General features: G+C 55.5%; 2 protein-coding genes across 11 annotated transcripts; one reads left to right on the top strand and one right to left on the bottom strand.

Moving 5' to 3' along the window:
- Nucleotides 1–1,370: 1,370 nt before the first annotated feature.
- Nucleotides 1,371–13,997, bottom strand: SEMA6C (semaphorin 6C). Its single transcript, XM_034654254.1, is given in 21 exon segments — nucleotides 1,371–2,421; nucleotides 2,423–2,840; nucleotides 3,259–3,354; nucleotides 3,705–3,749; nucleotides 3,918–3,973; nucleotides 4,105–4,182; nucleotides 4,456–4,602; nucleotides 4,882–5,055; nucleotides 5,288–5,440; nucleotides 5,703–5,834; nucleotides 6,117–6,334; nucleotides 6,655–6,743; nucleotides 6,914–7,033; nucleotides 7,239–7,329; nucleotides 7,557–7,658; nucleotides 7,992–8,048; nucleotides 8,205–8,268; nucleotides 8,564–8,678; nucleotides 9,964–10,135; nucleotides 11,814–11,863; nucleotides 13,906–13,997. Coding segments are annotated over 19 exon segments (2,856 nt in total). The 5' UTR covers nucleotides 10,082–10,135; nucleotides 11,814–11,863; nucleotides 13,906–13,997; the 3' UTR covers nucleotides 1,371–1,838.
- Nucleotides 8,672–14,018, top strand: LOC109489645. Of its 10 annotated transcripts, none has more exons than XR_004623422.1 (5): nucleotides 8,672–9,331; nucleotides 9,712–10,358; nucleotides 10,868–10,972; nucleotides 11,062–11,268; nucleotides 13,519–13,907. XR_004623422.1 is itself a non-coding variant. In XM_019799725.2 (5 exons), exons 2-5 carry the CDS (start codon nucleotides 9,712–9,714, stop codon nucleotides 13,982–13,984), a joined length of 852 nt encoding a protein of 283 aa, XP_019655284.2. In that variant the 5' UTR covers nucleotides 8,672–9,331; the 3' UTR covers nucleotides 13,985–14,018. The 10 variants fall into 10 exon arrangements, 5 of the variants coding, with proteins under 5 accessions (XP_019655284.2, XP_034510152.1, XP_034510153.1 ...); XR_004623425.1 differs by having other exon boundaries at nucleotides 9,712–9,800; XM_019799725.2 differs by lacking the exon at nucleotides 11,062–11,268 and having other exon boundaries at nucleotides 9,712–9,800; nucleotides 10,198–10,358; nucleotides 10,837–10,972; nucleotides 13,519–14,018.
- Nucleotides 14,019–20,447: the final 6,429 nt, after the last annotated feature.

The raw sequence follows: 20,447 nt of genomic DNA on the forward strand, positions 1-20,447 counted from the left end.
ACATCCAAAGGGGGAAACTAAGACCTAAAGGACCTTTCCAACCTGGGGAAACAAGCTCCAAGCAGAGGGTAGACTGTGGGGAACAAATTTGGCAGAACAAGGTGTGAGGAAAGTTCAGAGGGCGATTTTAAAAACACCTCGAGGGTAAAATCTATAAACGAAGATTGTAAGGATAAAAAAGAAACAGATTGCTTAGTAGAAGATCGTAAAGTTAGGATGCCTAAGCAGGGGTTTCGAGGACTCGACATCTCTCAAGGTACCATGCTTTCTCCTTTAAAAGCATTTTTACATACATTATCATTACTTGAGCCTCTCAAACAACCCCATTTTTCAGATGAGGCAACTGAGGCTTAGGGCAAAGTTCTGACTTGTCAGGATTACAGATAATAAAGGGCAGAGCTAGACACAATCACGGTTCTTCACCAAATTGTTCTCAGAGGTTTCCTGCCCAAGACAGTCGGGTGGCGAACCGAGAAAGGGACTGCCAAGGCTTCCTTAGCTGCAGGGCTTGGGCCGACTTCCAGGCGGCGCGAGTGGGACGGCGGCCTAGGGCTCCCGCTGAGCGGATACTCAGGCCGCGCGCTGCTAAAAACCCCGATTTGTAAATCCACAAAAGCTGCCGCCGCCCGCGCGAGGCTTTAAGCGTCTTTAAGCTCGAGGTAGTGGGCGGGACAGACGGTCCTGTCCGCCCCTCCCATTGGCCCCCGGGATAACAGACAGGTGTCTTCAGCCAGCTCCAACCAGAGGAACGACAGAAGCCGCACCCGCTAGCTGATCCTCGGAGCGCAGGGCTGGAGTGCAGCCCGACTCCGAAACAAGAGGTTACGCATGCGTGCGAGGAAACGCGCGCGCCTACACCCCCTCCCGCTCTGAGAAAGGGAACTAGCTGCTCCTTAGGGAACTGTCAAGGGTAGCCCCTACCACCAACAGGGCTGGATCCTTCGCTGTTCTTTGCAGCCTACCCATCATGCGACCCACACTCTCCAAATTCTTTAGGACAAGATTTCCTGTTGTGAACCTTAAATCACTTGCGCTGCAGCTTCATTTTATTTCTCAAAAAATACCCTCCCCCCACCCCCATGGAACAGGTTATGAAAACATCCTCGATCCAGAAACGTGCTCCGGTGCCCTCCCCACCCCACCCCAGTTCTGTCGTGGGTCTCCTGGGCCCTGGCTCATCTCCACACACCATTTCTTCGCTTGCCTCCTTCAGGAAACCTTTCCTGATTAACCCCGGTGGGACCGCAGCCATCCCAATTACTCGGGAGAGAGTCCAAGCCCAAGATGAAGGCAGAGATTCGGGGGCAGAGGCGCCTAGCGAGCGTACCGGTTCCCGCCCCGCCCCCTCTGCTAGGAAAGTCAGGCACGGCTCGGGGACACAGCTGTATTGGGAAGCGGAGGCTCCTACACAGTAGGAGGAGGCACGTCCCGGGAGGCCCGAGGACTCTACACAGCGCGCGCGGCCCCAGCCCCGTGGTCTGTCCATCCGCTCTGCGGCCCGCCCGCGGCCCAGTCTATGGAGGAAGCCCGGAGGGGCGAGTTAAGGCAGCTTGGCTGAGGGAAGGGGGAGTGGGAGTGCGCCAGTTCCCCCCGAAAAGCTGGCTCACGGAGGGGGCGAGCTTCTCACCTCCCACTCCTCTCTCGAGGACAGGGGGAAAAACAGTCAATAAATAAACCCGAGGCGGGCTGGGACCCCGGGAGACTCTCAGAGTCCAGGAAGGCTGGAGGTGTGGAACACGAGAGAGGGAGGGGTGCTGTCCTTGGAGATGCGTCCATGCTCTTGGCCTTTGAGGGCACGGGCCTCAAGGGCGCCATTCGAGGACCTGGCGCAGCTCCCATTAAAAGTTAAAATGGCTGCCGTTGGGGACAGCCGGCTGGGAGGAGGGCGAGACGAGAGGAGTCTTCGGGGGCAGCTGGGGCTTCTCGACGTCCACCCTCTTCAGAGCGCGGCCCCGATATCCCTCCTGCCGGCCCAGGTACAGGAGATGTCTCCCAGGACCCCCGCAGTACCTGGAGGAGCCCCCCGACGGGACCCGAGTGAGCAGGGCGGGGGGTGCACGGTGCGTGGGGAAGGGCATCCGCCGGCTGCTCCCGACCCCTAGCCGGGGAGCAGGGGCGGAGAGCGCGGGCCGGGTGGAGGGCGCCGCGCACTTCCCCTCGGGGGGCACGTCCAGCCTCAGCGGCGGACCACACTCCCGGGGGAGGAGGCTGGAGCCCGCAAAGAGGGCGGGGGTGGGGGTAGGGACCGGCTCCGGCGGGAGCGCCCGCGAGCTAAACGCGGCCACCGCCGGGGGCTCGGCCCCCTTCCTGGGCGGCTGCGGGCCGTGCAGGTAGCGCAGCAGTTCCTCCAGGGTGGTGACTTCCACGGCCTGCCCGGGGCAGCCGGGCGGTGGCGGCCGCACCAGCACGCGCGGCGCNGGCGTTGTTCCCATTCTGGTTCCACTCCCAGGGTCCCCCGGCGTGGCGTAGGTGCTTGACCGGCAGCTCGGGCGTGGACTCCGGCGTGGGCAGGCAGGCCAGCTCTGGCTGGGCCACGCCCTCGGGCGGAGGCAGGAAGGTGGTGTAGAGCTGCGGCGTCTGCGCCCCGTCTCCGTCCTTGGACGGCGGCAGCTCAGGGCCTGCACCGTGCAGCCGCGCCAAGCTGCGAAGGGAGAGAGGGCGCGGGAGCCCCGGAGTCTCGACGTCCTTGCTCCGACGGCTGTGGGCTCGGCGACAAGCGCAGGAGACCAGGAGGCCGGAGACCGAGGCGCCCAGGGCGAAGGCTGCAGCCGCACAGGCCAGGAGGAGTGGGATGGGGACGGAGAGGGAGGCTGAGGCTGGGGGGAGGTCCCGGCGCACGCCTGCCGACCGAGAGGGAGGAGGGAGACTCAGCCCAGGTGGGTGGGCGTGGGAGGGCAAGTCCGAGTTTGCCTCTCTGCCGCTGCTGCTCAGCTTCACTCCGACACAGGCCGACCGTCCTCAGAATGACCTCCCCTCCCCTCCACACACACAGTCAGTCCATCACACTAGACCTCACACACAGGCTGGAGCTTGGGCCCGGGGAGTCCCCATCCCACCTCTGGCCCCTGTAGCCATGCCAAGAGCGAGTGCCAAACTCTGCCAGTGCAGAAAGAGCTGGGTCTGAGATGCCCAGCTCTGGGGAGAGGAGGCTCCAAACAGGCATTAGTGAGCACAAAACGTGTCAGTGAGGGGCTTAGAATTCTTCAAGACTCAGCAGCCCCACACTTCACTCCTAGCCCTCCCGGCCAGCCCCCTTACCCTGAGTGTGAGCTCCAAGAGTGGAAGACTGGGGCCGGGGGTGGGCATCACTGGGGGGGCTGGGGGTCTCAGGGGAAGGGCCAGGACCCAGAAGCACTGGTGACAGAGACCAGGTCAGAGCCAGTGAGGCTCCTGTTTTCCACCTCTAACACCCGTTCAGTGGGTCTCCCCCCCCACCCCACCCCCCTTTGGAACCCAAAGGTCCAGAACTCCAGCCTCTACCTTCCTCTGGGAGTGGGGAAAGGCTCGCCATGCAGGACATTCTTTCATGTATCTTTTTCAAAAACTATTTATTAAGCACTCTACTGTGTGCCAAGCACTGAGCTATATGCAGGGTTTCTGGGGGATGCTAACCCTCTTCTGAGACTCAGTGTGCAGCGCGCTGGTCTGCTGCCAGGGAGCGCACTTGGGTGAGTGTGGGCCGAGCAAGGGAAGATGACACTCACCATAAGCAGAATCCCCTGTGCCAGACTGACTCCCAGTAGCTCCATCTATGAAGGGAGACAGAGGGTGAAGATGGAGGCAGGGGGGAGCTTCACGAAGAACCGAAGGGGGCGACTGTGCCACAGAAGTGTGGAAACCCACACCTGGGATGGCAGCTGGTGGCCTTCAGAGCTGCGTGCAACTATGGCCACAGCTGCCCCTGCCCCTCTGTTTACCTTGGCAGTCACTGTGCTCTGTGGATTCCTGGTTCCCAGCTGGATCCACATCAGTCCTAGGAAGAGAAGGAGGTGGCTTAGTGCTATTATACATCTGGCCCCCAGCCCCCACCCTGGCCCTCAGCTTCCTCTCCTAGTGGTGCAGACAAAACTTTCTCCTTGGGAGATCTGGGGGCCCCTCACTTACCCACCAGGTCCCCTGATATCCACACAGCCTCTGGAGCTATGCCATCCACAGTATGGGTCCTGAGAAGCCAGACAGCTCCTGGGGAAAATGGAGTCATATGAGGCTCTCCACTCTAATCACATCCCATGGCCCAGCCCTTCCACTCTCACCCTGGCCTGCAGGAGGCCCCTAGCCCGATGTTCCCATCCTGCCCTATCCCAATTCCTATTCTAGGCCCTGGTCACTGCCCACCTGCAGAATGCTCGGGGCAACCCTCCCTCCCAGCATCCCCTGCACTTCCCTGCCACCCCCCATGCCTGTGTTTCTGTGCTCCTGCTGGCCCAGGCAGCTCTGGCTTCAGGCCCCTCTCACCTCTGACAGGCCCCATGCCGCGCACACCGGCTGAGAGGGAGGTAGATGATGCAGCCGGAAAAAGCCACAAAGAGCCTGTGACCTTCAGTGTCCAACTCCAGCCCTAGGACCCGCCGTTCTGTTTGGGCTGCCCGCTTCCCACTGCACCTAGGGTGAGGCCAGAAGGAATCAGAGATGGGGCAGAGGAGGCTCCTTTCTCCCTGGGTCAGTTAAAGAACAGAAGGTGGGGAGGCGCACAAGCACTGACTACAATTCATAGGGCCACCCCCCCACATTGTCTAGCTTCTTGCCAAACCCCTCCACCCCTTCTGCCATGCAGAAGCCAGTGTTGGAGTTCTCACCCCATCCCCCCATCCCCATCTACCACCTCACTTCCATTCCTGCTCTGCAGGGGGCTGTGGGGGGACTGCCAGACCAAGGCCTCACCTGGAGGGGCTGTAGGCGTTGATTTCTTCCAACAGGATGGGCTCACGTCTCCCAGATGGCCCCCCTGGGGGCAGCACCTTCAGCACCATCCCGTCGTTGCAGCCCAGGAACAGGACTGTGGTGTTACTGTAGGGACCAGCCCTACCGTCCACAGCTAACTGGGTCAGTAGGGCCCTGGAGGGAGAGGCTTCAGTCAGGGCCACCTGACTGGTGGAAGCTGGAGTGTTTCAAGGACAGCCCATGTATCCCGGTACCCACTCCTGGGTCCTTCCCCCAGCCTAGACTTTCCTTCTTACCTCTCTCACTCCACGTTCATGGGTTCTTCCACCAATATGACTGACCTTGTGAGGTCAGAGAAGGAGAGTGGCTGGGGAGTGGGGCTGGGCAGTAGTTTTTAGCAGCATACCTGCTGGTGAGGGTGAGCAGAGGCTGATGGGCGGCGGGTGGCACAGCCGGGTCCAGCAGTGGGTGAGCTTTGATGAAAGTCAGGACATCATCAGGGAGGTCTCGAGAAGAGGGGAACAAGGCAGCCACACCTACTCCTGCACAGGATCCTGGCCTGGTAGGCGCGTGGGAAGGGGCAGCGTTAGGACAGGGAGCCAGGGCTTAGTCAGGCTCTGTGCCTCCCACGGGCTGCTCTCAAACATGACTGGTCACCCTTGCTGCCCCCTTCTCGCAGACATTCACACGCTCACCAGTCCCATGCCAACACACTGAGCCCCCTCCCCATAATAGCACAGACCCTCTCTTCATAATCCCATGTGGGAACACACTGCTTGCTTCTGCCCCCCCCCCCCAAAAAACCATCCCATCCTGGGTACCTGGGGGAGGGAACCCTGTCCTCAGACACAGGTGTCCAGGCCCCATCCAGACTCCTCTGCTCCTTGAACTTGCCCTCAAACCCATGCTCGATATCATCCAGGTAGAAGGCACAGACCGCAGAGCCAGGGATACTGAAGGAGCCAGAAAAACATGTGGGCTAGGTGTTAGAAGGGACAGTACAGCTGCTCCCAGGGGAGACGGGGCAGCTACCCTTCAGCACAATGTGAGGGGTGGAGCCTGAGAGGGTGAGGCAGCCCCTGGGGGCCATGCTGGAGAAAAAAGAGAAGAACCGCAAACTGGCTTTGAAGGGAGTTTCCCCTCACTATAGGGGCATCAGTAAGCCCTGAGGGGGGAGCTTGGACGCTGGTGGGACAAGGGACAGATAGGACCACGTTGGTTAGTCTAGTACTAACCTGTTGGTCTGGGTGGTGAAGACCCCAAAGAGAGCAGGGCGGCCATACAAGTCCACAGGCCCAGTTAAGGCCTGTAAGACGTCAAAATAGAAGGTAGAGTCCCCAGGGACAGAGCAGTTGAGCCTCAGCTTCAGGAAGGATGTCCAGTGGCGGTCCAAGGCCCGAGGCGAGCCGCCCATGTCACGCTTACACACACGGGCCACTCGGGAGAACTGTACCTGGGGGCGGAGAGTGGGGGACGCGCAGAACAGTGAGGGCCTCAGGGCCAGCGGGGGCGGGGGAGTCTGGAGCACTGGAGCACCAAGAGACAAATGCCACAGCAAAGGAAGGGTGTAGAGTGGTAGATCGGACTGGGTCAAGGATGAGGGACTCAGCAGGATGTGGGGGCAGAGGGGTGGGGGCTACTCCAAGTTGGGGCTCAGAGTCCAGGAGATCATGTGGTGGACATTAGGGCCAGGAGCTCTCCCCTGGCTCTGACTGGCTCCCCAGGATCCAGCAGAACCCTCTAGCTAACCACCCCTGGTGCCCACCTCCTTACCCTTCCCAGCCGGGCATCCTCCACAGAGACCTCTCGGAAAAAGAAGTAGACATGGTCTCCATGCTCCAAGGCATGGACAAAGTGTGGCTCTGAAAGGGGAGAGACAGGAAATGGTATGCTTAGAAAGTCCTGGCCCCACGCAGCCTCTTGCCTTTGCATACATGCACAGTACCACTGCCATCTGCCTGCTCCCCGCTATAGTCCTCCCCCTCCCCCATACTCCCCAAGAGCGGCCTCCCTCCCTCAGGCCCGCCCTGACCTCTGAGCCACTTGGAGTCGTACTTGGCGGAGCGGAGTGGGGGCTGAGGCCCGAGGCTTCTGTAAACCACAGCATCACTGGCCTGGAAATCCGCAGCTGTGGCTGAGTAAAGGCTGCCCTCTGGAGGGGTGGGTAGGGTGGGGTCAGGGGAGGGCCCAAGGATCCGGCTCTTCTTGGGCCTCCTGACCCTTACCTCATTCAGCCTGGCCCTGCCCCCTACCTCCACCCTCCACTCAGGAGCATGGGCAAAGACCAAATTGGGAGAAAGGTGAGGTGGGAGCCCCCTCCAGCCGCAGGCCTGCTTCTCACATGCCTAGGTACACACCTGCAAAGATGGCTACATTGGACTGGGTGGCATCAAAGGGGCATCGAGCCTGCCCACTCAGGTCCTCACCCTCCTGCCGCAGCGAAGTTATCTGGAGGCAGAGGGAGCAGGTTCTTGGGATCCTTGGGGTCTCAGAGTCTGGCTCCGTGGCCCACATCCTCACGTCCCCTTGCCTCTTCGCCCATCGCTTCTGGACTCTTGCACTTGGCACTCCCGTTCCTCCACCCCGGCTGGCCCATTGCCACCAAAGTGTTGCCCATCTTGGGTTCTCTTGCCACTCCCATCCAGACCCCCCACCACCCGCCTCTGCCTTTGTACCCCGTAGCTGCGGCACACAGGGCTGAATGAGTTCGTTCCACAGGCAAGGAGTGTCTGGGAGTCCCAGGGAACGAGAACACGAATGTAGTTGTGGCACTCGTCCTAGAGAATCCAAAATTCGAGGTCAGTGACAGGAGTCCGTACAACTGGACAGGGGCACAGGAAGTAAGGCTGCCTCCCTGGAGCCAGTCAGAGCAATGTGGCGTCAAGTCCCAACTAAGCTCTTCACTGCCCTGCAACCTCGGGCAAATTCTTGGGCCTGTTGGAGCCTCACTTTTCCGTGAAGGAAGGTGAAAATTATTCGTTGCCTTTCCTGCACATTTCCCCCGTGACCTGAGAGGGAAGCGGGTGGGAAAGTCGGCACAGTGGAGGACAGCCTGGACAGAGCCTGGACTCGGGAAATTCTCCCCTCGAAATTCTCATCCCGCTCCTCACCGTCAGCTTCCCCCGCACAGCACAGTTCTCCATGTCTTGACTCCGCCATGTTAGATACTGAAGGGAGAAGCAGAGGAGGGAACATCATGGGGCAACCTGGATGCCCCTTCCCATGACGGCTCCTTTTGGATTCCTCTTCCCACCCACTTGACCCCCACCAGCCCTTTCCCAGCCTCATCTCCATGCCTGCACCTCCTCCCACACGCCCCTCACCTTGTTGGGCACCAGCCCCTCCCCTTCTTCCTGGGCTTGCAGATCGAAGGAGAAAACGTGATCCCTGAAGGGACAGGTAAGGAGGGATCAGAGCCAAGCCAAGGCACCCCACCTGAGCTCCTTGGCACCCACCCTGCTCAGGTGCAGCAGCTCAGAAACAAACAGTGCAGGCCTCGTGCCCTCTGTCCTCCCCTTTACTCCATGCCTTGGCATTTGTGCTCTGGGTCCAAGCATGTCCATGTCCCATGGCTTGTACACCTGCATGTGTCCCCCTGCAAGATGCTGCAGTGGCCATGCAGGTCCCATGTCTGCCCAGGAGCATGCATGTCGGCCCCACAACTGTGCCACGGTCAGATTACCGGGCAGCCACTAGCAAGGTCCGGTTCAAGGTCAGGAATCTCTGAAAGTCCAGCCCAAGTTCTGCAACCACAGCATCATCCTCCAGGCCCCGGAACCAGGATAATGGGGAAGTACCTAGAAGACACAGAGAGGTGGGTGCTGAGGGCAAGTCAAACCCTACACACCCCCTCAATACCCTTTCCAACCAGATAAAGCCCAGCCATGGACATCGTGGGTGAGTGAGATGAGTTGTGACGTGTTCGTAAAGCTATGAATACAACTATTAGTAAAATAATGCTTGCTAACTCTGAGCACTTAACTTCTGCCAACCTCTGTGTTAGCACTTGAGAAGCATTGCCTCATTTACTACAGCCCTTGAGGGAAGTACCAGCAGGGGCCCATTTTACAGATGAGGAGCCTGTGGCTTCACGCCGGTTCACGCCGGTTCACGCCTCCGTTAAGGAACGTGCATAGCTCATCTAGCTTGGAAGTGGCAGGCACGGGGATTCAGGTCCAGCTCTGCCTGACTCCAGAGCTGAACTCAGTCCCTTCTCGGAGGGGCGGCGGGGCGAGTGCTCCTGTTCGTTCGGTTCCCACCTCACACAGTTCCGTCCGGAGCACTTACTCCGTTTCCTCCAGCCCTCCCCGGGGAACCGCCTCCTCTGACCACCGCAGGCTTCCACCGGGCTGACCATGGCAGCCGGAATCATCAGCACTCAGAGGGAGCTCGGAGTTCAGGGGTAGCCGTTTTCACGTTTGTATGGTGCCTAGAACTGCGTCTGGCGCATGTAAGTGCTATTCTTATCCAACGCTCACACCCAGTGACCCAACTGCAATTCTTTCATCCTTAGAATTACTCTAAATCCGACATAAATAACAGGAACCTGCAAACAGATAAAGTTTTTATCTTCCCAGAAAAAAGTGGGTTTATGGTTTCCCTCACAGTGGGACCTCGGCTTAGTTGTGGTGCAAATGGTGGAGAGGGAGGTGAGAGGTGTGGGGAACCACTGATCCGGCCCCAAGCCTTCGTTGTGTGACTAATAATAACAGCAAACACACAGAAAATATTTGCTGTGTGCCAGACAGTGTTCTAGGCACTTCTGGGGTGACCTCAATCCCTAAGTAACTCTAATGAGGTAGAACACTGTTTGTTCTCTTCCTTTTGCAGATGACGAGACTGAGGCAAAGAAAGGTGGACCAACTCAGCCGAGGCCATGCAGCTCCCGAGCACCGTGGCAGGGATTCAAACCGGCAAAGGTGTGGTCTGGCGGGGTCAGGGTTCAACAGCGCTGCCTCAAAGGGAAGAAAGTGGGCCCAGCAGTGATGAGCGACTGGCCTGAGTGCCAGCTCGCGACCTGTCCCCTCCCCTCTGCTGAGCAGCTTGCCTTCTCGCACAACGGGGTGGGGCCAGGGCACTCACCTTGCAGGTCAGAGGTCAGGAGAGGGAGGGGGTCCTGGGGAAAAGCAGCCTGGGTATGGGGCAGTGAGAGCAACAGCAGCAGGAGCAGCAAGGGCATGAAGTGGGGGGCACGGGGCATCCTGTGCGGGGCAGCTCAGGCCCCTGGGGGTGCCCCCTCACCCATATGCTGGCCCTGAAAGGAGACAGAGAAAAGTGGGGGATGGGGCCAAATCCTTTCACCCTTAACACCGGCAGGCTGCTCCCCTTGTCTGTCCCCAGAAGACCCTGTGGGCTGGGGGAAGCAACCCCTTCTCTGGCACTGCCTCGGTCCCAGCCAGCTGCCACTGTCACTCAGGGCCTTTCTCTCTCCAACTGGCCCAAACTGGCTGGTGCGAGGCCTGCAGGCGTGACCCCAGGTAAGGACAGGACACACCCGCTCCCCTTCCAAGTTTTCTCACTGGGCCTCTTCGCTCCGGACCGGGCCTGGGATATTCAGTAGCTGACACCTCCTGGCCCCCCTCTTGCTAACCCCTTCTCAGTTATAATTAGATGCTGAAGCCTTAAAATTATAAATAGTGACTCCTTGGCACTGGGAGGAGGAAGAGGGCACCGTGTCTGCCTCCCCCTCCCTCACAGACCCCCGAGGCACCCTGGGAGCCATGCAGGCGCTGTGCCCAGGCAGAGGCAGCTGCGAGGAAGCCCTCACCCTCTCTAAGGGTGCGGAAGAACAGAGTGGGGGGGAAGCCTAGGGGTCATTGTCCTGGTCTGAGTTCATGCTTCAAGGGATCTTCCCATTGCTAGGGAGAAGCTGGATAGGGAGGGGGGGGGCTGCCTTAGCCAAAAATGAATGTGCATCAAAGCCAGATCAGAGGCTAAATTTAGCTCTGGCTGCAGCTGTCTGCCCGACCACTGCGCCCCCTCTCAGCCTCTCTAGCCCCTGTCCCCTCCCTGGCTCCGAAGAACCAGTGCATGTACTTGACGAAGGAGCAGAAGCCCCTGTGAGCAGCCAGGGATGGAACTGGCTATACTGGTGAGGAGAAATGGCTGAACGTGTATGTCCCTCTTTCCCTTCCCTCTTCGGACTGCCTCAAAATGGAGATATAAATAATTCAATGACAGGCAAGCAACGGTAGCCCAAAGTCCAGGAAAAGATGGATATGGTAGAAGGGACGTGAGACAGCCTTCCTGCCCACCAATCAGCACCGCCACCCACTCCCCGCTGACCCTGGGTGGAACCCCAGTGGGAGGTGTACACCAGCTTCCTGCACTCCTTCCCCTCAGACTGACGTGAGGGGCTGAATAGCTCCTGAGATCAGGACGGGAAGGGTGAGAATCCTTTCTTTCTCTGAAAAGACAGCTATTCTTCACCAGTCCTTAGGTGCTCATCCCGCCATGTCCACTAAAGAAGTGACCCTGGGCTTCTGGGCCCAGCCCATTCCATCTCCCCAATTCCACTCTTGGAGCCAGGAGCCAAGTGAACCCCACCCCCAATCCAGCGTCACTGGTGGGGAGGCTGACGTCAGATGGGGTCCCAAGAGGGCTGGAGGAGGGGAAGGGGTAGGAGCACCTAATGATGACCCCCTCCCCAGGGGCAGAGCAGTCAGCTAACTAACGACCCCCTGGTGCTGAAAGGGCAGGCCTCCCTAACCTCCCCCCTTCCATGTTTCCGGATGCTGTTGCTCCCAAGGGAAGAGAAAGGGATACAGCCTGTCTCCTATCCTCCCCCTCCAAGTTGCCCTGGGCAACTGGTATCTTCACCCAGGAAACAACTTTGGTCTCTGGCAAGTGGGGAGAACAGCCAGACCCTCTTCCTGTTCCCAGGCCATGCCAGCTTCCATCTCCTGCCCTCAGGAGTGCTGCCCTTTCCTTACCTGGGGTGGTGACTCCTGCGGGGGTTTGAGGGGGATAGGAGACCTCTGACCTGATGGAAGAAGGGACAGGAGGAAAGAGGCTTAATTACACCTCCTTACCACATCCCTTAAAAGTAAATGTGAAAATTCAGGCAAAGTCTACTGAGGCTAGGGTAGGGGACATGCTGCCCTGGAAGAAGGTGTGTGTGGGGGTGGGGAGCAGTTGACATTGAGCTTGAGTACAAAGGTGCTGGATGCTTCGTGCCTAAAGATGTGAGAGCAGGGGCTAGGGCTGACCACTAGCCAGAAACTCCTGGAATTGCAGGACCAGTCTTGGGGAAAAGATTGATTGGGAGAGTTTGTGGGGGCATGATGACCACTCCCATGTTAAAACCCGCAGAATCCAGCAGCCTTCTTAGCAAAAGCACCCTAGCTGGGGACAATAGAGGCTAATTTGCATCTCATTTACATGCTCTTCATTTCTAGGCAAAATGCTCTGATAGCGAGCACCCCCAGACCCTTCCTTATTCCCGAGGACAGCAGGTCCTGCTTCCCTCCCACCCAGTGTCTCTGCACCCCAGCCCCCAACTTAGACTGGATTAGTCCAGCCTCTGAAAACACTTGGTTGGCCTTTGCACTGGCCCCCTAGACTCAAGTAGGATGTATCTTTAAGAGGGCTTCCCATGTCTGTTTCTGGAGGAGCAGCATCTAAGCAGTCCCCATCCCACCCGGGGTCTGGGGAAAGGCTTACTCTGCTGGGACCAATCCCAGCTGCATAATAACTCCCATCTGAAGCAAATGGGGGAGGACTGGCCATCTTTATCTCCCTCTCCAAGGTCCTCGCTTTGCTGGGAGAGGAAACAGCCCTTCTCTCTCCTCCTGGCCCTCGCAGTCACCTCTGGGGAGTGGCCAGGTCATAGCCAGAGTCATAACCAGAGTCTGGGGGGGCTGGGGAAGGGATGGAGAAGGGGAGACTGGGCTGGGGACAATAGCAGGAAGCTCTCAGGCTAGTTGCCCGCCCCGGTCCACCTTCCTCTGGGGGAGCAGAGGAGAGGTAGTGAGGGTGAGGGGCGCGCTGAGAATCCTCGAGGAACAGGCTGAAGGCGCATTCCCTTCTCCAAGACATTTCCCCCACCCTCAGCCCCTGACTCCTAACCTACCCTCCCTCCCACCCAGCCCCCAACGAGGATAATCCAGGTGTCTAGACCCTGGCATAAGGTGGGCCCAGGGCCAGGGGCTCGACGTGTCTCCCCTTTACTGGATCTGGGGCTCCGAGAGGGGCGGGTAGCAGAGTCTGGGCCGGGACCGGGTCCCAGAGCCACGTTAGCGGGAGGAGGGGCTGGAGGGGCCTGCAGGCGCAGACAGAGTGGGTATGGGAGCGGGGGTTGGGAGCGGAGGCGGGTCTCCGAGGCCAGAGAAACAGGGCCAGAGGCTGGGAACCGACGAGGGCAGGCCTGGGGCCAGGGCTGAGCGAGGTCCGCGGGCTCAAGGTGCAGTCGCCAGCTGGCTCTTCCCCTTCGGAGACCCCGGTCTAACAAAGCCCCGGGGCGAGCAGGGTGAAAGAAGAAGAAGGGCACGGGGACTGTTGTTTCTCTGGGGCCCCCCTTCCCCGACTCTGTCCAAGCCAACCCCCTGAGAGGTCCTCAAACTCCCGTTTGCACAAGGACAGAGGTGCAGCCGTCACACCAAAGTCCGGAACGCCGCGTCCCCCTTCCCATCCCTGCAGGGACATCGAGAGGATCCAGTTCTCCGCGGGTCTCAGAGCCTTAGTTTCCCTGCTGGGGAGTCAAGGGACCAGGTTTTCCACCCTCTGTACGGTGCGCGCCTCAAATAAACGCCTTTCGCGCTCCCCAACCCAGAGGACGCGACTCGGAGAAACCCGATGGGAAGAAGCGCCCGGACCCTGCGCCCAACTGTGCATTGACCGGGTTCGGCCACGGTCCCCTCCTCCCTCCGTGCACCCCAACTCCGCTGACCCTCTCCGTCAGTCAGGCACACAGCGCGCTGGCACCCTCCCGGGTCCCTCTCGCACTTCGGATGGTTGTCCCCAGCCTGCGGAGCCCCCGGTCCTCCTCGCCTCCCTGCAACCCCATCCCTGCTCCGGGGTACTTGCTCCGAGATCCGGGTCAGCGGGACCAAGATCGCAGCGGGCGGGCAGCGGCTCCGCACCGCGCCGAGTTCGCAATCCGTGATTGGGGCTCTGGCGAGACGTGACGAGCGTCCGAATGGGATGGAGCTCGGATCCGACCTCGCGGGCGCAGTCGGGTCGGGCGAGTCCTGGGTCCCAGTCGCAGCCCCCACTCCCGCCGCGGCTCGGCGCAGGAAAACAATGCGACCGCCCGGGGCTCTGGGCCGGGCCCCAGCCGCCCCGCCCGCCTCCCGGCCAGCCCCGCCTGCGGCCCGCCTCTTGGTCACCGCAACCAATCCGGCTCTCGGAAACTGGCTGGACACCGCCTTCTCGACACCTCTCCACCAATAGTCCTTCTTAGGGGCGGAGCGCCAGGAGCACCGCCCACCGAGAGGGCCAGGCCGGGAGGCTGAGCCTGAGACCAAAGCCGGGCGCGAGATGGAGAGACCCGCGGACAGTCACTGAGACTCGGACAGAGGGGGTCACATGCTTTAAAATGGAGAGGCCCTGGGGAGAAATCTCGCAAGAGAGGAAGGAAGAGAAGCTGGAAGGAGAGACCGACGGGAAACCCGGGGACCTCGGCTGCGCTGGGCTGTCAGAGCCGAGCGACTCTCCCTCCCTCCTTTCTACCCGGGGGCTTTGGCTATCCTGCTTCCGCTTCGAGAGTCTCCCCCCGCAACCGCTACTCTGCCCCCAACGCTATGTCCCTCCTCTCTACTGTTTTTACCTCAATCTCCTTATTTCTCCCCACGTGCCTCCTCCCCATGTTCATCATGACCCAAATAAGGGAGGCCTAGCATGCACGTGAGGGCTTGAGGCCTGGGAAAGGAAAGGAAGATGTCACCGAGAGGTTTTTCTTGTCCCTATCATCTCCTCCCCTCCCACCCCTACTGTCAGAGCAGGATGCGCTTGGGCCACTAGGCCAGGAACTAGGGAGCCAGGAAGCCAGGGTGGCTGGCAGTCAGGCTGTTGGCTGATGGAAGAGGACAGGTGAGTGGGGCTCAAGCCAAAAGAGAGATGTGGAGATTGGGACAGACTGACTCAGAGAATCCTACAGAAAGAGAAGCAACATGGAGACTCCAAAGAGGGAAAGTGACCAGCTGTCCCAACCCCCCATGCCTAACTGGTCCCCAGACACAGGATTAGTGTTGTTCCATCTTTCTTCAGAGGGCCCTGGACATTCCTTCAGACAGCAGAACTGCTCCTTCTCCATCTCCATCCTCCATAAAGACCCTTTGATTCCAGGAAGGTCAGCGGGGAGGGAGAATGAGACTACTTCAGACAGCACTGCTTGGCTCCCACCTTGGTATTGCCTGCTGAAATTTTTCCCCGCGTGGGGGCTGGGACAAAGGACGTTCTCAAAATTCCCAGGACGGTGGGTGGCCTGGGAGACATTGGCATTCTTGGATAGTTTTATCTGAGTGGGCACCTCCTTTCCCCTACTCCCACATACTAGTCTCTAGACTGGAGGAAAGGAAGGGCAGGGGTTTGCCCTTCACTGAATTGAGATCAGGATGGGTAGCATCACTGATTGGGCTAAGCCTCACAGTGAGTAAGCAAGAAATACAAACACATACACACAGAGAGAAACATAGACACAGAGATGGAAGGCCAGGTGAACCAGTGAGACTAATCAGAAACAATAGAACAATACTTACACAAGGCTAATTACAGAGGGTCTTGGGTCCAAGGCAATTCAGTGTTTTAAAGGCTGTAAAGAGGTTTTGGGAGAAAGACACTTCAAAATATAGAGGCACTCAGAGGTTAAAGAAATCTCCCCAGCTTTTAGCAAAGGACTTAGGTACTCAAATCATGCGCTCATTAAATAGATTAGTGAATGGAGATTGGTGTGTAATTTATTTAAAAGTTTAGGGCCCAACTAAAATCTCAGTTCCATCCAATAAGTATTAAGAACTTACTTCAGGTACAATACACTGTGGGGTGTGGTCCCAATCTTTAAAAAAAATGACCATCTACCATCCCACCAGGGAAGCCCCAGGAAGGAGTGCCCCGAGACCACCAGCCCATGACAGCCAAACTGCAGCCAGCCAGCAGAAGTCACAAGGCGCACAGTCTACACAAGTGATGACCATTCATAAGACCATCCCTTTAAGTTCAAGAGAAGTATCTATTCCACTAACTCATAGAAACAAACACAGAGGGGGTACCTAGGTGGTTCAGTCTGTTAAGTGTTTGATTTTGGCTCAGGTCATGATCTTGGGGTCCTGGGATGGAGCCCACATGGGGCTCCCTGCTCACCAGGGAGTCTGCTTTACCCTCTCCCCCTTCCCCTCTGCCTGCTTATCCTTGCTCTCTCTCTCAAATAAATAAAATCTTTAAAACTAAAATAAAATAAATCTTGAAAGAAAGGAAAAACGGAAAGAAAAAATAAAGAAAATGGCCATTGGGGTGCTTGGCTGGTTCAGTAGGTAGAACATGTGACTCTTGATCTTGTGATTGTGGGTTCGAGCCCCATGTTGGGTGTAGTGATTACTTAAAAATAAGATCTTTTGGGGCGCCTGGGTGGCTCAGTCAGTTAAATGTCTACCTTCAGCTCAGGTCATGATCCCAGGGTCCTGGGATCGAGCCCTGCATTGAGCTCCCTTCTTCTCCCTCTCCTCCCCGCTCATGCTCTCTCTTGCTATCTCTCTCTCAAATAAATTTTAAAAATCTTTAAAAAAAACAAAACCCACTTTGTTTTTAATTAAAAAAAATTTTTTTTTCAAGTAGGCTCCACACACAACATGGGGCTTGAACTCATGACCCTGAGATCAAGAATTACATGCTCTACTAACTGAGCCAGCCAGGCACCCCAAAAATAAAATCTTTGGGAAAAAAAAAAGAAAGAAAATGGCCATCTATTTGAGTTAAAATAAAACTTACATGCACTAAATGATTAAAATGCAATACCAAGTTGAAAGAAATATAGAAAGAAAGAGAAAAAAGAAAGCTACATTGAGTATAATTCCTAAATGAAAGAAAAGACAATAGGGGCACCTGGGTGGCACAGTGGTTGGGGCGTGATCCCGGCGTTATGGGTTCGAGCCCCACATCAGGCTCCTCTGCTATGAGCCTGCTTCTTCCTCTCCCACTCCCCCTGCTTGTGTTCCCTCTCTCGCTGGCTGTCTCTATCTCTGTCAAATAAATAAATAAAATCTTTAAAAAAAAAAAAGAAAGAAAGAAAGAAAAGACAATAAATGTTTTTCATGATGACTGTAGGGAGAGATGTTGGATACATTTTATCAGGGTGGATGGGAGAGTTTTGGTGGGAGTTGGCTTGGTGCAAAAAAAGGAGAAAATGTTCCAAAGAGTAACAAAACTGAAACAAAAGTTTGTACTTGGTAAGCATTGAGCCTGAAGCATGGGTAGCAAAAAGCCCTGTATGACTAGTTACAAGCGGAGCAAAGGGGAAAGGGAGACAAATTATGGAAGGCCTGGAACGCTAAGGTGAGTAGGTTAAAATAATCTGACAGGAATAGGATGTTATTTGAAGTTCTCGAATAACATTGTTATTTGTTAAAATGCTTTATTTTAGCAAGACAAGGAAACCTACTAGCAAGAAAATAGGGGATTCAAGAATGAGGGGCCAGAGACAGTCAGGTAAGGATGGTGGCACTGGGTATGGAAAGAAATGGATGAACTCCTTCAAAGGACAAATCCAAAGGACTCTACTCCTACTCCTCAGTGTCTTGTGGAGAAAATCCCACAGCCCCGCAGATTGAAGACTAATAAATTCAGGATCTCCAAGCTTGGAAAATCACCCTCTCCCAATCCTTAAAAGAAGCTATTTCAAACTTCCACGGCATTCAAGTTTCTTTCCTACTTCTTCTGTTATCTCAGCAGAACCCACATGCATCTTCAGAGAAAACAATAGTAATGTGAGCATTCCATCAACTTCTTGGGCCCTCTCCAGATGCCCTCAGCTGCATCCTCACATCTCTGTCATCTCAGTAGACGAGGCACCCATATTGCCCGCCCCAGGTTCACCTTTCCACATTACGGTAAGCTCTGTGCACGCAGGGCCGAGCGAGGCTGCCTTGCTTGTCTCTGTATACTTTGCACCTAGTACAGTGCCTGGCACATAGCAGGTGTTAACTATTAACACACTGGTCGTCTAAATCTGTCCCATCTCCTACTTAGGGGACTTATTCCACATGTCTTCAAATCCTTTCTCCTTCATTTTTAAAAAAGATTTTTATTTATTTGTTAGAGAGAGAGCATGGGGGAAGGAGCAGAGGGAGAGGGACAAGCAGACCCCATCTTGAGCACAACTCAGGGCTCAATCTCAGGACCCTGAGATCATGACCTGAGCCTGAAACTGACTGAGCGACCCAGGAGCCCCTTTCTCCTTCATTTTTAACCTTTCCTTTTTCTACTGACATTTTCCCCTCAGTATCTACACATGCTCAAGGATCTCGTGTGATTAAAAGAAAAAATTCTCAACTTCCCCTTGATCCTTGTCTGTATTTAGCTATTGCTCAGTTTCTTTCTTCCCTTCACGGCTAAACTGTAGAGCCACCTATACTCGTGTGTCCATTTCCCTGTTCTCATTCACTTCTTATTTTTTACCCCCATTAATCCACTGAGATTATTCCCATCAAGGCCATTAATGACCTCCCTGTCACATTCAATGAACAGTTCTTCAGTCTATCCTTTTGGCCTCTTTATGACATTTGCCCCTATTAACTCCTCCTTCCTTGAAATGCTCTCCTCTTTGGCTCCTGGGTACTCCCTCTTGACAGAAACTAGGGGCTTAATAAATATATATTTTTAATTAAAAAATGTTTAAAAGATTTACTCACTTGAGAGAGAGAGAACATAAGTGGCAGGAGCAAAGGGAGGAGAGAGTATCTCAGGCAGACTCCGCTAAGCACAGAGCCCAAGGCGGGGCTGGATCTCATAACCCTGAGATCATGACCTGAGGGGAAACCAAGAGTCAGACCCTTAACCGACTGCGCCACCGTGGTGCCCCAATATATATTTTTAAAATGTGTGAATGGGGGCGCCTGGGTGGCACAGCGGTTGAGAGTCTGCCTTCAGCTCAGGGCGTGATCCCAGCGCTGTGGGATCGAGCCCCACGTCAGGCTCCTCTGCTGAGAGCCTGCTTCTTCCTCTCCCACTCCCCCTGCTTGTGTTCCCTCTCTCCTGGCTGTCTCTATCTCTGTCGAATAAATAAATCTTAAAAAAAAATGTGTGAATTACTTCATTCATAAATGAATGACTTCACTTCTATTACTATGACCTCTCTTTCTCAGCCTTCTCTGCTTCTCCTTAAATGTTGGTGTTCCCTGGGGTCCTGCCCTTAGCCATCTCTTCTTGCTCTTCACATTCTCATTGGTCGAGATAAGCCACACCAAACGTTAAAATAATGACTTATGTGAGGCCCCTGGGTGGCTCAGTTAAGTGTCGGACTCTTGGTTTCTGACTCCAGTCATGATGTCAGGGTTGTGAGATCAAACCACACGATGGGCTCTGTGCTCAGCATGGGGTCTGCTTAAGATTCTCTCCCTCCGGAGCGCCTGGGTGGCTTAATTGTTAAGCGTCTGCCTTCAGCCCAGGGTGTGATCCCAGAGTCCTGAGATCAAGTCCCGCATCAGGCTCCTCCGCTGGGAGCCTGCTTCTTCCTCTACCACTCCCCCTGCTTGTGTTCCCTCTCTCACTGGCTGCCTCTCTGTCAAATAAATACATAAAATCTTTAAAAAAAAAAAAAAAGTTTCTCTCCCTCCCTCCCTTTGCCCTTCCTCCTGCTCATGCTCTCTCTCTCTCTCTCTCAAATGAATAAGTAAATAAAATCTTTAAGAAAAATGACTTATGTGCTGTTCCTCATAAAATCTAGCTATTCAACCCGCTTCTTGCTCCAAAGCTCTAAACTCACTTTTACAACTGCTTATTGGATACTTCCATTTAGATTTTCCATAGGTTTTTACCACTCAGCGTAAAGACAGGAAGCTTGTCTTTTATCTTTGTATTTCCAGCATTTAGCCATAATGCCTGTCATTTGGTGAGTGGAGGAAGAAAAAAATGCATCAAAGATGTGAACTACTTCCAGCTGTGTCAGGCTGAAGTCTTGCTTGACTGCTTCAAATGACACTGAACTTTCTGTTTCTGAAATGATTCGAGAGTACTGATCTTAACCATGGTACCACCTCAGCTAAACAGAAGCAGAGAGATGTTTCCTTCTGCATATTGTCCCAGATAACTGAAGTTAATCCAATTAAGTGCAAAACATTTTCATTTTAACGGTTTCAAATAGGGATTATTCAAAAAGGTATTATTAATTTCCTGTGGATTATATAGTGGGAAGAGCATGACTGGGTCATGAAGACCTAGACTGAGCTGTGGAGTATGACTTTGGATAAATCATTTCTCTCTAAGGCTGAGTCTGCCATCTGTGAGTGGTCACTTTCCCTGCCTGCCTGCCTCACAGGATCAAGTAAGTAATGCAGGTGAAATGTTTGGTAAATCCAAAAATGTTTCACACATTTAAGATGCCATCACTTAAACAGTGAGGACACCAAAGTCTAGAA

Source organism: Ailuropoda melanoleuca, chromosome 2 (assembly GCF_002007445.2).
Source record: "Ailuropoda melanoleuca isolate Jingjing chromosome 2, ASM200744v2, whole genome shotgun sequence".
Lineage (NCBI taxonomy): Eukaryota > Metazoa > Chordata > Mammalia > Carnivora > Ursidae > Ailuropoda > Ailuropoda melanoleuca.

Excerpts from the sequence above, each read along its gene's own strand:
- LOC109489645 (XM_019799725.2), top strand. The coding sequence starts at position 9,712 with ATGACGAGACTGAGGCAAAGAAAGGTGGACCAACTCAGCCGAGGCCAT. Across the intron at positions 9,801-10,197 it reads AGGGATTCAAACCGGCAAAG|GCTGCTCCCCTTGTCTGTCC; the intron begins GTGTGGTCTGGC and ends TAACACCGGCAG. Across the intron at positions 10,359-10,836 it reads GCCTGCAGGCGTGACCCCAG|CTGTCTGCCCGACCACTGCG; the intron begins GTAAGGACAGGA and ends CTCTGGCTGCAG.